The sequence below is a fragment of the Lacerta agilis genome, chromosome Z (assembly GCF_009819535.1).
Source record: "Lacerta agilis isolate rLacAgi1 chromosome Z, rLacAgi1.pri, whole genome shotgun sequence".
In the NCBI taxonomy this organism is placed as follows: Eukaryota; Metazoa; Chordata; class Lepidosauria; order Squamata; family Lacertidae; genus Lacerta; species Lacerta agilis.
Window position 1 is genome coordinate 43,397,597 of NC_046331.1, and position 16,798 is coordinate 43,414,394.

The following is a 16,798-nucleotide window of genomic DNA, read 5'->3' on the forward strand; positions in this document are numbered from 1 at the left end:
CTGGAGGATAGGAAACAAAACAATGGCTTCAAGTTAATGGCCAGGGTGGCACTTTGTTTGGGCTTATTTCACTTCATTTTTTGCGATATTTGGGTGAATATGCAAATTCACCCATGGCTGAAAAAGGTTGCTATCCCCTGACCTAGATGGCTCTGCCTTGGTCTGACACAGGAAGTCTTGCCTTATACCCTTCAGCATTAGGCCAGGTGTGGAAAGCACGTGACCCTTTCGATGTTTCTGGACTCTAGAGCTCCCAGCAGTCAGCATGACCCATGCTCAGGCATGATGGGAGTTGTAGTCCAATAGCATCTGGAAGGCCACAGGTTCCTCCCCCTAATGTAAATAGGAAAACACTCTTCCCCAACCCTGTGCCCTGTGGATGTTGCTGGGCTACTTTGTTTTACTTATTTAAGAAAATCTATATGCCATTTGATTGTGGATGGAACCTCTAAGCAGTTTACAGAAACAAGGAAATACGAAAATAAAATTTAAACCTGCATTTGTAAGAAATGATATAAGATTTTTTTTTTTAAAAAAAAGATGTTTAAAGTGATAATACAAAACAAAACAAAACACCTGAATCCTTTCTCTTAGGGATTATAGGAACAGAAGCACCAAAAAAGGATTCTTAAGCTCCTTGTGCACATAAAGACAACAGCTAGGATTCTGTATGCACAAAAATGGATGGAAGAAGTTTCCACCAAAGAAGAATGGATATGGAAAGTGATAGATTATGTGGAATTGGCAAAGTTAACAGCTAAAATAAGAGAAGCTAATGATTATTATTTTGCTGAAGAATGGAAACCTTTTTTTTTCTTTTTTTTGGATTATTTAAAGTAAAGACTGGATGCTCTGTCTGGGGACCTCCCTGCCCCTGCCAGGAACTCACACAGCTCTTTTTTGTCCCTCTGGTTCTTCACACTCCTTTCCTTGTAGTTGATGCTTTTCTTCTCCATCAGCATCCTCTGTAGCTCCTTCCGTTCCTCCTCCTCCTTTTCCCACAACAGCTGACGGCGGGTCTTGTTGTCCTGTACCATGCTCTCAATGTCCTTCCCCATCTCCTTAACATCACTGTCCTCAGCAGAGCTACTGTCAGTGTCTGTAGATAAGACGTCAGTGGACTCCAGAACTCTGCAGCAGAAAACCACCACAGGGGTCAATCTCTGAGGTCTGCACCATGGAAGCACAAATGCCACAGAGCCCTAGTGACTCTGCTACATCCAATTCCTACACACAAACACACACACACACACACAGAGAGAGAGAGAGAGAGAGAGAGAGAGAGAGAGAGAGAGAGCTGCCTTATGCAGAGTTGGACCACTCGGTCCATCTAGCTTAGTACGGACTACACCAACTACCCATAGCATTGGCAGAAGAACTCACTTGTTCTGCAAGTCAAAGATGCGTTGGCAGTTCTCCTTGTACCTCTTCTGCTGCTCTGCTACAGAGAAGCGAGAACCACGGGCAAATTTGTTTCTCGATTCTTTGTCAAGGCGAGCTTGCTTTGTGGATATCGCACGCACGACGTCAACAATCTCCCAGCGGGAAAGCTTGTTGATCTGCAGAACGAGAGATTGGGTGACTGCAGGAGGCTGCCGAGAGAGGCCCAGGGCACGAAGGTGTGCTCCTCCAACAGCCCCTACCCCGTGCTCACCTCCTCTTCAGGAATTCCAAACTGCTGCAGTATCTGCTTGCCACTTCTGACAGACAGGCGCCGGAGATCTGCATCCGACCCAGTCTTCTTCTCCATCTGGAGCGGCTTGCCATCCTGCTTTGGAGGAGGAAGAGCAGGTTTCTTCCTTCTGGCGTCCTGCCCATTTGTCTCCCTCCCCACACTTCCTAGGCCTGGACAAAGGGCTTGGGGAGAAACTCTTCAGCTGCAGTAGCCTCCCTAACCCTATGCAAGCCCTACAGAGGTAATGGGGGGGGGGAGTCTAGCAGGAAACTGCTGTTCTGCCCCTTTCCTTGCCAATGAGTAAGAATGAAGGAGCAGCAGCCAGCAGCAGGAGGAGGCAGCCCCCTAAGAGGCTGGCCTACAACAATAGCTGGTCTGGCCCATTTTCCTAACTTTCCTAACCTGGGCCATTTCACTTACTTTCTGCAGAGCTGGCTTGTGTGGGACCTTCACATAGGAGAATCCTTCTCCACAACCTGTAGGATCTGCCACTCCAGTCAAGTCCAAGAGACATTTCCCATTCATTGCTGCAATAAAGGCCCGCGTAGTGTTCCAAGGGGCACAGCGTACCTAAGGGGTGAATGGGAGAAAGCCGTCACACACTGGGCCTGGGTGGCAGGTGGTTATCCTGAAGTACCATCTCCACCCCCGTTGTTTAGCCCAGAAATTGAGGTCCAGCTCCAAAGGCCTTCTGGCCATTCCCCTACTGTGAGAAGCAAAGTTTTAGGGAACCAGGCAGAGGGCCTTCTCAGTAGTGGTGCCCACTGTGGAACTCCCTCCTGGCAGATGTCAAACAGATAAACAACTACACAACTTTCCAAAGACATCTTAAGGCAGCCATGTATCAGGAAGTTTTTGATGTTTTATGTTTTGCTGTGCTTTTATTATGCTGGAGGCCACCCAGAGTGGCTGGGGCAACCCACTCAGGGTACAAACAATAAATTCTTACAATTGTTATTATTATTATTATTATTATTACTACCCTATCTAAGGTTATGGTTGAGATTATTTGACACTTCCCTGGTGCCCCCCCCCCCAACCTGTGCAGGGCTGGTTCTACCTCATCATCTATCTTCATATTGTTTTCTTCTTCCTTTCCTTTTCCTTTTCCTTTTCCTTTTCCTTTTCCTTTTCCTTTTCCTTTTCCTTCTTCTTCTTCCTCCTCCTCTTCTTCTTCTTCTTGGGCAATGAAGGATTTCGTCCCATAGCCTGCATCCTGAGGAAAGAGTTGGGAAGCAATTTCTGAGTCACATAGGACACCCCCATGAATACAGGGGCATACAGAGGATCTGTAATAACAGAAAGCAGGCTTTGTATTCAAGCGACCACATACTCAAGAAAAGAATCTCCCCATCACAGGCTACTGCCTTCCCACCGTCCCTGTTCCCACTGGATGGCAAGTCTGCCCAAGGTTGTTAGTAGAGAACTCAGCAGCCAAAGAGTCCCAAAGACCTGCCTTCTCTTGAGTGGATGCCTCGGCTGGGGCAAGGGAGTCATCTTAGAGCAATAGGTAAGGTCTGACAAGAGTCACCTGAAATAGTGTGTTACACTCAGATCCTGATACAAAGGTTACCTTATTTTTGTGTAACCAAAAGCATCACTTTGAAGCAAAACTTTACAGAACAATCAATTTCTACTTTGCGCCAGCAGAGTGAAGCAACTTCTCATAAACCATGTTTTCCCCATCTTTAGAAGTATTAAAAATTATATTATATTGAGCACAGGCAACTCCCCGTTTGCACGTGATCTACATGGGTGCAGCCACACGCAAGCCGGTCTTCCCACTTCTGCCGGGAACCCGGAAGTGGGGTCCGCCCAGAAGTGTCTTGCAAGTGGGCAAGAAGCGGCTTGCGAGGAGACCCTCCCCAGAGTCTGAAGGGGAGATCCTCTTCTGCTCTGGGGAGAGTCTCCTTGTGAGTCAGAGGGGCAGTGGGGCCTTTTTGATACTGCTCAGATGATGCACAGGGAAGCAGCTGTGGCTTGGCTGCTGCACTGCCCTGCATGTCAGCTCTTAGGCATGGAGGCTGAGCAGCCTCAACAAAACCCCGCTGCCCCTCCAGCTCACAAGGAGACCCTCCTCAGAGCCTGAAGAGGACTTCCTCTTTGGGCTCTGGGGAGGGTCTCCTCGCAAGCCACTAGGACCCTCCAGGGTGCTTCCCATTTCACTGATGTGCGTGGAGGCATAAATGGGGAGTTGCCTGTATATTAAAGTTGTTCTCTATAAAGAAATGCACATAGGATGCATTATGCACCTTAAGTTTTGCTTCTTTTTCAAGCATGTCACTATCGTTGGGGTGCTAATTTTCTACTGTCACAGCCAGGCTTGCAGTCGTCTTAGTCTAAGCCAATGTTTCTAAAACTTGGGTCCCCAGCCGTTGTTGGACTACATCTCCCATCATTCCTGACCACTGGTCCCACTAGCTAGGGATAACGTGCATCATAGTCCAACAAGAGCTGGAGACCGAAGTTTGAGAAACACTGCTCTAAGCAGTGTCTAGAAATATCCAACAGGACCTTACAAGACTGCTTTTCAAAGTGCTATTCCACAGCTATGATGAAAGTCAAGTGCTAGCCATGTAAAAAATTGCCAGCCCCACAAGGAGGAGAGATGGATGAGGCTCCAGTCTCCTCAATCATAGTGAATGCATACTGCCTTTCTGCTTCCTTGAAGTGCACACACTCGATCTGGCTAGAATACAGCCAGCCTGGCCACTTCTGTCTTACATAGAAAGCTTCCAGTCATACACTAGTCCATCTAGCTCAGTGGTATCTACACTGCTTGGCAGTGGCTCTGCAGGAGATGCTGGAAATTGAACCTGGGATATTCTGTATGCAAAGCAGTTGCTTCTTCCACTGAACTAAGGCCTCTCCACAAAATTAATGTTAATTTTGAATGCCTAGGCCAGAACAACAGCTCTGCCTAACCAGAAAACTCACTGCCAGCATATTTTTAGCATTCTAAGCATTCCAATGAAAGCACCACATCCTTTGAGGAACTGTTTTTGAGGCTCCTGGTGCATTGGAGGAGTTTGGGGGAGGGGGGAGAGGGCAGACATTCCTATTCCATCACCAAAAAGGGCAATTTCACAAGGGAAGGGACCATTTCCACCTGATGTTTAAGAGAATCTTATAATGGTACTACTGAAAGGGCAAATGCAGCTAGAAACACTGCTGGATGCACGATGCAAGACACATCTATTTCTTTGATTGATAGCAAGAGATTTATTTATATTTACGATGTATTTATTTATTAAATTTATATACAGTGATACCTCTACTTACGAACACAATCTGTTTTGGGGTGCTGTTTGCACCCCCGAAAAGTCCATAAGTAGAGTGTCGCTTCTGTGCATGCGGCGAACCTGGAAGTAAACCCTTCCGGGTTTGCCGCATTCGTAACCTGAAAAGCCGTAACGTGAAGCAAACGTAACATGAGGTATGACTGTACATTTATTTGCATTTAAACTTATTGCATTCATATCACACTTTCTCCCCCCTCCCCAAAAAAGAGCTCAAGGTTCTCCCTTTTCTCATTTAATTCTCCCAAAAACCCTGTGAAGTAGATGGGCCGGCCAAAATATTACAACCGCAAGGTCACCCAGTGAGCTTCATCTCTGAGTAAGGATTTGAACCCTGGCCTCCCAGGTCCTGGTCTAACATTCTAACCACTATGCCACAGTGGCTGGCCATGTTTTGCAACCTACATTCTGCCTTTATAATTCTCCCGCTGGTAAAGATTGGCAGAAGCAAGATGTCCTTGTAGTTCTCAAGTATCTTGCAGAGTGTGAAGGCAACCAACAAGGACTGAGGACATTCACAAAAGACATAGGCTCACCTTCAAGTGCTGTTCGGCAGAGATCATGCTGTAATAGGCACAGCACTGCTCTGGAGACACCATTGCCCTTATCTCCTCTTCGGTGGGCAGTCTGAAATCTGGCTTTAGAACCCACGAGTTTGAGTACATCTCTGAAAGAAGCAGAGGTCCCCGCTGAGTCATACCAGGAATGATACCTGATCTGCATTTGTAATAACTTGGCTCTTTTAGTGTGGCATGTCCTATACTTTGGAACTCCCTGTTTCTTGATGCCAGGCAGATGCCAAGCAGGCGCCTTCACTGCACTGCTAAAACCCTTTTTGTTTAGTTAAGCCTACCCAGGTGCTTAGAAAGTTGATGTGAGTTTAATCTGTCTCTGACCTACTGTCCCTTCCCCTTATAGTCTAAGCAACAGGAGAAGCAGGTAGACAACATCCCAGAACCCACAGCCAAGGTGGAAAACCAAATATATACATATGGGGGACACATAAAATATCAATAAATGCAGATTCAGTATACCCCAAAGCGCATTTTACCCAGACTTTTGCAATCACAGGGTGGTGAAAGTTTTTTCTCCATCAAGGTTTGAGATTCTTCACTGCATTTTATATTTTATCTGATCTTAACGTTTTTTTCAAATCTGTCTCCTAATACTTAAAGGGGGGGGTATAATTTTCAACAGCTCCCTTGCTGATCAGCCATTTTTTAAAATGTTGCTTTGACCCTGGAAACAGATACACAGAGCACCCCCCCCCCTCATGCTTGTAAAGCCAGTAAGGGGATATCGGAGAAGAATGTGTGCAGGTGTGGGGAACCGCTATGCTATAGGCAATTAGGCATGGATACAAGGAGGCAAGCCTTGGGAATAAAAACAGAGAATGTTCCTGTGATGAAAAGGGCATTTCCAAGTCCTAAGGGTCCCAACCGGTCAGTCTGTGAGGCCAGAAGCCCACCTGGGGCTCTGAGGATCCTAGGAACCTGAAGGAGGAGATGCCAGACTGGTAGCGACTCCCCAAGGTCTCAGCCACAACAGAGACATTCCCGTTACTTGTTGCCTGATCCTTTTAACCAGAGATGGCAAAGGCAAAACGTGGGAGCTTCTGGAGGCGGAAGCAGTGGCCCTCCCCAGGAAAGCAAGGCTATGCTCAGTGACCATCTCAGCAAAGTGGGGCTCCCCAGGAAGGCTGGTGCATGGTATTGCAAGGGAGAACAAGCCTACGTGTGCGCTCAAAGACTGCACAGGACTTCAGCCGCTTCCGGACCCTGGTCTCCGAGACCAAAGGAAATGCGTTCCTGATATCCTCCATGCGGATCCTCTGGGGTTGGTCTCTCTTACTGAACAGGCGATATATGAAGACCTAACAAGAAAGCCAAAGGAACAGCTTGAGATGCCAGTGGGCTACGACTGTGTGGCAAGAAGGGAACCTGTGCATAGCCAAGCCCAATGACCTCTTAACAGGGTCCATTCAGTCCTCTAAGGAGGGATCTAAATGATTCAAGCCTCAAATATCTGAAAGACCACCTCCTTCCCACAGAAGGCCTCTTGGTTGTTCCACTGCCTTCAGAATCTGGGGGGTGGGGGCGTTTCCAGGATAGGGCCTTCTCTGTGTTAGCCCCTAAGTTGTCCACAGAGGGGCATCTGGCAGAGTTTGGTGAACGCTTGATTCACCTCTCTTTGACACTTGTATATTTTTAGGACTCACCTTATTTCTGAAATTTCGTTTCAAACTGTTTTTAACATAGGGTTTTAATTGCTGTAACCTGCCCTGGGACCCTGGGGTGAAGGGCAAGTAAGAAATTGTAATCATCAGCAAGCCTTGGGAGGGGCATGCAAAACTTTCCGGGAGACATTTGGGGTTTCAGGCAGCCCCCTGTGACAGCAACAAATTAATGGAGATATGGAGCCTGAAAAAGCACCAATGAGGCTCAAATGACAACTGGAGCCATTATGAGAGCCCATTTGCCTCATCCTCAAGCAACAGCGGAGGTGGCTCAATCTGCTTCTGCCACCCCCCTCGTTGCACATAGCTGAGTGTGTGCCTTCAGTATCATCACTGATCCACTTGGCACGAAATGGGGGCACTTCAGTATCATGAAGATTTGAAGCTCAAGCTGTGCAGTATCACCAAACCCAATGATGAGAAGCTGGTGGAGATAATTGGGCAGCAAGAGCCCCAGTGAACAAATGCCTAAGATCTGTGTGCCATATGCATATAAGGTTGCCTTGTCCAGAGTGCTTTTCCTGTCCTATTTTATTTGCCTGTGATTCTGGGAAGGGGAAATGAACAATAAGGCTGCATACTTGATAGGCAGCACTGCCCTAGCCCAAACCTAGGGAAGAACTGCTCAGTACACCAGATAACACATCTGCCTCATGTGAATCCGCATGCCAGATATTGCGTGCACTGCATCCAGTATATTGCACAAAGATTTTTCCTCTTGACAGCAGCCAGCATGGAGAGTGGCTGGGGAAGCCCAGCCAGATGGGCGGGGTACAAATAATAAATTATTATTATTATTATTATTATTATTATTATTATTATTATTATTATTATTTCCTGATGCTGGGAAACAAAGTCAGAGCTGTCATTGCAAACTTGGTATTACTGTGTTGCACACAGCACTGGTTGAAAAAGTGAAACATAGTAATAGATTCTTAAGGCAAGTAGCTAATCCTGATGCATTTGACTCTACTTGGTTTCCATTTGTATCTTTTGTAAACATGAGCATGCAGGGCTTTTGGCCTTCTATAGGGCAGGGGTTATTTTGGAAAGACACTCTTATGTTTCTGAGAGAATGAAAATTTGTCAGTGCATTCAGCTCAACTTCTTGAAGGAGGAAAACTACCTTGCAGTGTGAATTGAGGAGGGAAGGAGTGTCTTAGTTGTGCATGACCTTGTTTCATTTTGCAACGCTAAATTTTATCGTTTGCTATTTTGGAAAATACTAAATAACATTTTTTTAAAAATCAATAGTCTCAAGCAAGTGAGCCAAACTACAAAAGAGGGCAATTACTCTGAAGTCACTAGTGAATGTGAGCCGATCCATTTTTGAGCTCAAATATGAACACAAAACTTTTTAACAATCTGCTCTCTTGCACAGGCCCATGTGTCACAGCTGCAACACTGGTTGTGAGTGTGCCAAGCAACTTGCAAAAAATAATCAATTATTTCTCTCTCTCCGTCTTCCCTGAGCTTACTGCAGAGCTAATAACTTGTGTAACCCACAGAAGACCAACCTGGAGAAAGTCTCGGATGTGAGTCTTGGCACGCCTGGAGTTGGGTTGAGGAACTTCAAAGAGAGGACATTCCTGTCCAACCACAAAGATATCCCGCAACTCCCGGATGTAATAACCTTGCTGATCCCGGATAATTAAGAAGTCTGTTTCTGGCATCTTGTGAAGATAAATCGGAGCCCGGAAGAGATTGTTTTCAAATGCCTGTCAAAAGGAAAGGGGCCACCTTGGTCAACTGCAACAGGAGTCAGGGAAAGAAAAAGAATCCAACATGACCTTACAGACCAGCTTTAGTCCTTGAGACATACAGTCAAACCTCGTTTTGCAGATGGGATGCGTTCCGGAGGATCCAGTACTTCCAGGTTTGCCACAGACGTTTGCCAAAGCGGACAAAAGCAGAGGCAGAAGCAGAATGAGGTTTGACTGTACTGGGATTCTCTATCAAACCCAAGAGACAGTTGATACACAGCAGGATCAAAGGCGTACAAGCAGCGCAAGCCCACTACCCACACGCTAAGTCACCTTCCATTTTCCAAAGGTGACCGAAATGCAAAAAATTAGAAAGCAAAAGAACTAGCTGCTTGCCTTCACACAGTTCACTGTGGCACTCTCTGAAGTCATGGGCCAGAGGGAGTACTGGATGCTGTCCATGGGTGAGACTGCCATGAACAAGCTGTTTGCCCCCCACCTTCCCAGGTCTCTGGCCTCTGCTGATACCTTGGGGAGAAGCACTCACACCCAGAGTACAGACACCCAAGCCATGGCAGAATTCTCTACCGCAACTCTAATGACCATGTCCAAGTTTTTATTGTAAGTGTCTTGTGAGTTTTGGCAGGAAGCATTCCTGCCTTCTTTTTATTTTACTTACGCGACTGTGGCTTTGGACGGGTATGGGGAGCGAAATGAAAAAATGGAAAGTGGAGGAAACCTACTCTCCATTTATTTATTTCCCCCCTGCACAGCTGGGGTCGCAGGCTCATCTGGCTTTGGGAAGGCATCACAAGGACTCTGGCAGTGCCCAAGAGCCCTTATGCCTCCTTGTCACGAGCCAGGGGTCAGTTTCGCCTGCTGAACAGCAGCCTGGAGGAGGAGAAGGTGGAATGACTCCACAGAGAAGGCACTGGTGAGAATCAGCTGGCTTCAGCCTTTTTAAATAGACATCCCAGCAGCAGTCAGATGCTGGAAACAATGCCTGTGGCTTCTGGCCTTACCTTGTGGCTTCCTGCTCTCTACCTGGGCTCTGTAATCATCTGGTTTCCCTGATCTCTAGACTATCTGCCTTCATATGTGGATTCTTCTTTCAGGTAAGCGTTCCTCAGAGACTCCTAGTCCTTGCTTGCTCAGCAACAGGACTCATACAGGGCTATGACATGCCTCCGCAATGCCTGGCACCTTGCTTACCGGGCTTTGGGAAGGTGGTAGCTCTGGGACCCTGCCAGAGCCTTTGAGCCTCCTTCCCAAAACCAGGCAAACACTTCTGGGCTTTGGGAAGGAGGTCACACAATTCTGAAGAACACACACAAACTCAATCTTGCCACCTCACCCAGTGTGAAAGGCAGACATCTCACCTGGAGTTGCTGACCTGGGTAAAGAGAACCCAAGAACGGGGAGGTATGGCAGTAGGTGGTCTCCCCATATGGCTGCTTAAGGGGACCTGGATCTTTACCCAGCTTCTGCCAAAAGGAAATACAGCTTTAGTGAGAAGGGCAGCCTCAAGCTACAGAAGCTCAAACACCTGCAGCCAAACAACAGCACTCTCACCCGCTTGTAGTAGTTCTTGATCTTGGTTGCCATGCCAACCTGCATCATTAAGGGGGGGTTCTCCTCACTGTACTCCGCTAGGATAATGTCTCCATCCTTGCCTGAGAGGTCTTGTGGAGTGCGCATGAAGAACATCTCCCCACCACCGGAGGCTTGCAGTGCATCCCCTCTCATCTGGGTACAGAGCAAGTTGAAAGTTCTAAGAGACCAAATGCAGTTAGCAAAGATGTATAAGACAGCGCCAAACAAATGTCGGAAGTGCCAACACGTGGGACATCTTTCTATAGGTGCTGGACTTGTATTTAAAAAAAAAAAAGCAACAGGCTTTTGGGAAATGATACATAATGAAATAAAAAAGATGTTTAAAATCACTGTTCCCCAAAAGCCTGAAGCATTATTATTAGGAGTACTGTAATAGGATTAGAAATCCTGAAAAAGATGGCCAAGTTGCTTAAGTATGCGGCCGCAGCAGCCAGAGTTCTGTATGCACAGAAATGGGAAGGTGGCAAGGTTCCAATAAAAGAGGAGCGGATTTTGAAGTTAATGGACTATGTGAAGATAGCAAAAGTGATGGCGAAGAGACCAAAATGAAGAATAGTATATGGAAGAATGGAAATTTTTCAAAAAGTATTATAGCCAAATGAAATCGCAAGCAGGTCTTGAAGTGTAAGCAATGGAAGGGTAGCAAGAATGAAGTAAATAAAGAAATGTAAAGTAGAATAAGTATTGTATAAAAGGCACCAAGTAATTGCAGGCGGGGGGACATCATGGATGTGAGGATGGGAAGTGGAATCGTTAATAAAGTGTATAAATTGGGTTTTGTGCTAAGCTATAAAACCAAAGAAGATTTTAATATTTAAAAACTTATAAACAGACCAAATGCAGACAGAAACACACGCAGCATCAGACAGTTTCTCTCTGAGCCCCCAAGGTGAGAAAGAGTTGAAGCATCAGAGCTGTCAAAGCATCAGAGCAGAACCAGGAAATGGAGGCTTTACCTTGGCTTTCTTCTTGATGTGGTTTAATAGTGGCTGCACTGGATGGGGACCAGGCTGGGACAAGGCCCCAACAGTGTATTTCTTCAAGGGAGGCCGATGCATCTGGCGAAGCTCTGTGGGGTCCAGGTGGGTGGGGAAGAAGGGCTGTTGAAGCTGCAGCACAGGAATCGAGTGCTGCACCAAGGCAAAAAAAAAAAAAAAAAAAAACCAAACATGAACTTTCACTCGGGATGTAAAAAAGTCAGGATGTATGTTACCGCCAGCCAAAGGAACATGTCCCCATCCCAGAACAAGGGCAATCATGGGTCACGGAAGAGAAGCGGCTCAGGGATATGTCCACCCTAAGAACATGCCATGCAAAGCCACATCCTAAGCCTTGGGAAGAGGCTCTGCAAGCATCCAATGGAAAGCTGGCTCCCCAGTCATACCTGCACACGGAATCTTGTCCTATTGTGAAGATGCAAGGCTGAGCATTTTGCCACATTGTTCTCAGAAGGCTGGAATTCTGCACAAGACTGTACTTTTGCACATTTAAACATGCATGCACATACACAGAGAGATGATACCACTGGTTTTAACCTGGATGATGTTGCCTCCAAAGGTTCCATGAAGCCTATGCTTGTTTGGATAGTAAAATTCATCATTCGAGAGGTTCCAGGGGTCCTTCACCTCTGGCTCAGACATATTCTAGAGTTGCAACATAGGGAAGTGGAAGTCAGAATTTTTCTTCCCTCCCATTTATCAGCCTTATGTGAAACAAACTGAGCCGCTTCCACAAACCTGTTGAGGCTCCTCCTTAATAACTCCTGTCTTGCTCAGGAGAATCTGGCTATTCCTTCGAGAAGGATTTTTGTTATTTTCGGAAGGGGTGTTCAACATCCCCTCTTCCTCCTGCTCAGGAATTTCTAGGAAAGAACATACAATAAAAGTGTACTCTCAGTGTCTGCCTGCAGGTATCCCCACCACCAAAGCACTTACATAAAGGAAGACCCTTCACTGTCAACCTCTTTTAGAAACCTATTTGGACATGGACTGCTTCTATTAATCTATATTTTTAATTTAGGATTGATTGAATATTCTTATTGTTAATGCCAGGTGATGATATTTTTATCTCTTCTGTTAAATTTGCAAAGATACTTTTAAATGTAAAAAAAAGGGTCAACTAATTTTTAAAATACAATCTTAACTTAAAACAATAAGAGATTTAACTGACCTTCAAATCTGAGACCATGATCCAATTCCCTCCCCATGGGATTACATGACAGGTCACCTCACTCCTTGCTTTTGCAGGATAAGTCCCATTGCTACAGAGTGTGTGTGTGTGTGTGTGTGTGTGTGTGTGTGTTTTAACACAGTTAACTCATGGCTCCTCCAAAGGAATCAGAGTTCTGTTAGATCCTCAGGCCCCTTAAACAACTACAATTCCCAGAATTCCTTGGGAGTAGTCAGGACAGTTAGGAGCAATTTTCTGGGAGCTTAAAAAAAAAGCAAGCGCTTCACCTGTCTTAAACAGCAGATTGCTCAGGAAAACACTCGGCCCAGTATACCTCAAGGAGCGTCTCTACCCCCATCACCCAGCCCCCGAAGTCCTAATCAGAGGGTCTTCTGGTGGTTCTCTCACTGCAAAAAGCAAAGTTACAGGGAACCAGGCAGAGGGCCTGGCACCCTCCCTGTGGAACACCCTCCCGTCAGATGGCAAGGAGATAAAAGAACTACACAACTTTTAGAAAACATTTCAAGGCAGCCCTGTATTTGGAAGTTTTTAATGTTTGACGTTTTACTATGTTTTTATGTATGCTGCAAGCTGCCAAGAGTGGCCAGGGAAACCCAGCCAGATGAGCGGGGTAAAAATAATAAAATTATTATTATCATCATTATTATTTCCTCAGTCCACCTGAATTTTGCATCTATGTTACCCAACCCAACCCTGCAAAATCACTCATCTCCAGAAAGCCAGAAAGCTCTTGTTTCCAACCACTAGCAGGTCAAAGGGAAAGCATGGTGATTGTGTGAACAAACCCAGGACTATATTTTCATCGTCTGGGTCAAGTGTCAGAACCGGTGGAGTCAAGACAGTCTCCATTGCCTCATGGTCCCAGATGATGTTGTCCTCCCAATGGCCATGAATGAGCTCTTCATTCTCAATGGGGAAAATAGAGTACCATGGCTTGCCTTCGTTCTGATATGCTGCAACGACACAACAAAAACACTCCTGTAAAGATCTCCAGAGAACTAGGACCCTGTCAAATTCCTCTTCCCCCATCTACCCAAATGATGCTGACTACCCTCTCCAAAGCACAGACTTGACCCTCTAGAAGATGTAAGGGCAGAGTGTGTGAATTTTGAGAGACAAAGAGGAAACACACATTGTCAATGGAGGGTGCTTCCTTCCACAGAGGTTTATTGCAGAATCGATGCTGCTCATTTAACACAAGTGATTAGCATATGGGGAGAGGGTTTGTTTCTTTTTTGCCATGTGTGTGGTGATGACTCAGGTGATTGGTACTTATCATTACAGCCCTGCTTCCATTTGCTCCTCAACACCCTAGCCATTTTATTTCCAGAAACACAAAGGATACAAATGACTATATCTCCACTGACTGCCACATGCTTGAGGTAGGTTGGAATTTCAGCACCTCCATTCTAAGGAACTGCTCTCTCAAGACCTCATGATATATGAGAAGTCCTGCCAACAGCCCAATTAGTCTAGCATGCCGTACTCACAGTGGCCAACCAGATGCCCTAATGAGAAGCCCACAAGCAAGACCTGAGTGCAAAGGCACTCTCCCCTCCTACGGTTTCCAGAAACTGGTATTCAGCAGCATATTGTCTCCAGCAGTGGAGGGAGAACATAGCCATCAGGGTTAACAGGCCTACATGGATTTGTCTAATCCACTTTAAAGCTATCCCAATAGTGTCCTCTGCAGCTAAACCAGCCACTTTTGCAGTGTCTCTGAAGATCCTGCTTGGTTCATTGCATTCTGTGCTCCTGGGGGAGATTTGTTTTGGGGTGGGGTGGTGGGTCAAAGAGCCATCCAGGAACCCCAGGTGCTGGGATCTCTTGTCCTAGGGCAGGGACTCCCAGATTCAACTCCTCTTCAGTGGTGACTGGCTGCGTACAGATCTGCTGCTGTTCCTCTGAAGAGGCCTCAAGCTTGAAGTTTGGGCATGGCTGAAGCTGACATGTCAGACCTAGATCCTGCCAGGTAATTATTGCCAGTTCCCTTTTGTTGACCAGCATAGAACATCTCTCCACTGCATGGTACAAGCCTCCTCTCCCCTGCTGTTTGAGGGGCTGCTCCTCTTTGCTGGGCAAGACCCAACACTACGAACATGCTGGGCTTTGTGTGTCAGAGGGAGAGGCAAACTGAGCAGGCACCCACTGCAGTTCAGTCCTGGCAACAGATGCAAGAAGACGTTGAGGAACTCCAGCAGCAGACGGTCCAAAAAGGGGCCAGTGTGCTTCTTGTCTATTTGCTTGGCAAGATCTTTAAATACTGCAATCAACAACGAAACCCTCTAAGCCAGGGACATCCACCCGAAGAGGAAAATGAGCTCGTGATCGACTTATATCAGGGGTTCCCAAACTAAGGCCCGGGGGCCAGATGCAGCCCAATCGCCTTCTAAATGTGGCCTGCGGATGGTCCGGGAATCAGCATGTTTTTACATGAGTAGAATGTGTCCTTTTATTTAAAATGCATCTCTGGGTTATTTGTGGGACATAGGAATTTGTTCATTCCCCCCCCCCCCGCGCAAAAAAATATAGTCCGGCCCCCCACAAGGTCTGAGGGACAGTGGACCGGCCCCCTGCTGAAAAAGTTTGCTGACCCCTGACTTATATCAACTGGGGGTCGACCTGTCAATCGCTGTTGAGCAGTTGGACATCCCTGCTCTAAGCCATTCGCATATCACACACACACACACACACACACACAAATTCATTGAAAACATAAAATCAGACATTAAAAACAAACTGACAAATTGAGGAACTTTTGTTTCAATATGTTTGTGCAGTGAGGTGAAATGTCTCTATTACAGGTCTTTTGTTTCGTATTGCTTTTGAAACCTATTTGCCAGGGGTTGGGTGGGGTTTGTACTGCTTTTATTGTATTATTTTGAGTTATATATTACCCTTCATCATAAGATCTCAGGGTGCTTCACAGAGTAAAATTGTAATCTGTTTCTTTGGCCTGTCTGTAAATCATTTTGATACACATAAACTGTATATATAAAAGGGTTACTACTACAAATACTACCAATAATAATGTTTTGATAATGGTATTATTATTAATACAACCTGCAGCTTTAAAGATAAATAATTATAGGAAGCTGACTTATACCAAGATTGGTCTATCAATTTCAGTATTGCGTGCACTAACAGGCAGCAGCATTCCAGGATTTCAGGCCATATTTCCCAGCCGTACCTGAAGATGCCAGAACTGAACCAGGGACCTTCCGTGTGCGAAGCAGGTGTGCTCTGGCACTGAGATATGGCCCTTCCTCCAGCTGCCTGCTAACCTTACCCTGCTGGGTGCTGGTGGTAGCAGCACCTGTGGTCATCCTGGACGGCAACCAGCTCTCCTGCCTTGCTTGCTCTGCCTTGGGATCCTCCTTGATGTCATCCACATTCCAGATCACATCATCCTCCCACTGCTTCTGGGTCACCATGAGGAAGTTCTCATCTGCCAGCAGCTTGTCCTTCTCAGCCTTAGGGGTCTGTGAAGGGAGAACAGAAAATGGTCAAGGTACCGGCAGCAGGGCCCCTTCCCTCCTCCTGCTGCTGCTGCTTTGGGAGGGGAAAAACAGAGCCCTTCCTCCACGCCCACCTCCTCCTCTTTGTGCTCCTTCATCTTGAAACCATAGTCAAAGCCGCTGCCGTCTTCGGGGACGCCCAACATGTCATACCAGAGCTTGGCAGGTCCATGGCGCCATTCAGCCACCTTGGGCATGGGGGCTGCCACCTTCGTGTCTTTCATAGACTGGGAGGCCTTGGGCTTTACCGGTGCCATCATGGTTATCTGGAGGGGGAGGGGGAGTCAGAGGGTGAAGAGAGAGGAGCTGGATCCCATTGAGGCAATTACAATTAAGAGTTAATATGGACAGACAATGGGCGGCTTACAAGGAACTGCTGGATTTTACAGGGAGGGAACCCGACTGAAACCTATGGAAGACTTAAGGAGCCAAGTTACAGATTTGTTGCAATAACACCAGTTACACGACATGTTTAAATTAGACAGAAAGAATTGATTTCTGGACCAAAGCTCACAATTTGAAGAGGGGAAAAAACTCTTACAAAATAAGGATAGACCTTTGTC

At 46.4% G+C, this 16,798-nt stretch overlaps 1 protein-coding gene across 1 annotated transcript in view; it reads right to left on the bottom strand.

Annotated features, from left to right (window-relative positions):
- Positions 1-16,497, bottom strand: part of LOC117040098 (transcription initiation factor TFIID subunit 1-like) — a 37,471-nt gene extending 20,974 nt beyond the window's left edge. The window contains exons 1-17 of the mRNA XM_033137648.1: positions 16,310-16,497; positions 16,007-16,199; positions 13,503-13,670; positions 12,264-12,388; positions 12,063-12,170; positions 11,484-11,657; positions 10,486-10,659; positions 10,293-10,397; positions 8,728-8,928; positions 6,709-6,847; positions 5,511-5,641; positions 2,829-2,891; positions 2,736-2,753; positions 2,078-2,245; positions 1,655-1,771; positions 1,384-1,559; positions 890-1,131 (exon numbers count right to left, since the gene is read on the bottom strand). Of these exons, the coding sequence (XP_032993539.1) occupies positions 890-1,131; positions 1,384-1,559; positions 1,655-1,771; positions 2,078-2,245; positions 2,736-2,753; positions 2,829-2,891; positions 5,511-5,641; positions 6,709-6,847; positions 8,728-8,928; positions 10,293-10,397; positions 10,486-10,659; positions 11,484-11,657; positions 12,063-12,170; positions 12,264-12,388; positions 13,503-13,670; positions 16,007-16,199; positions 16,310-16,495 (2,488 nt within the window). The 5' untranslated portion in view covers positions 16,496-16,497. The remainder of the gene's footprint in view (positions 1-889; positions 1,132-1,383; positions 1,560-1,654; positions 1,772-2,077; positions 2,246-2,735; positions 2,754-2,828; positions 2,892-5,510; positions 5,642-6,708; positions 6,848-8,727; positions 8,929-10,292; positions 10,398-10,485; positions 10,660-11,483; positions 11,658-12,062; positions 12,171-12,263; positions 12,389-13,502; positions 13,671-16,006; positions 16,200-16,309) is intronic.
- Between the last annotated feature and the right edge of the window lie 301 nt (positions 16,498-16,798).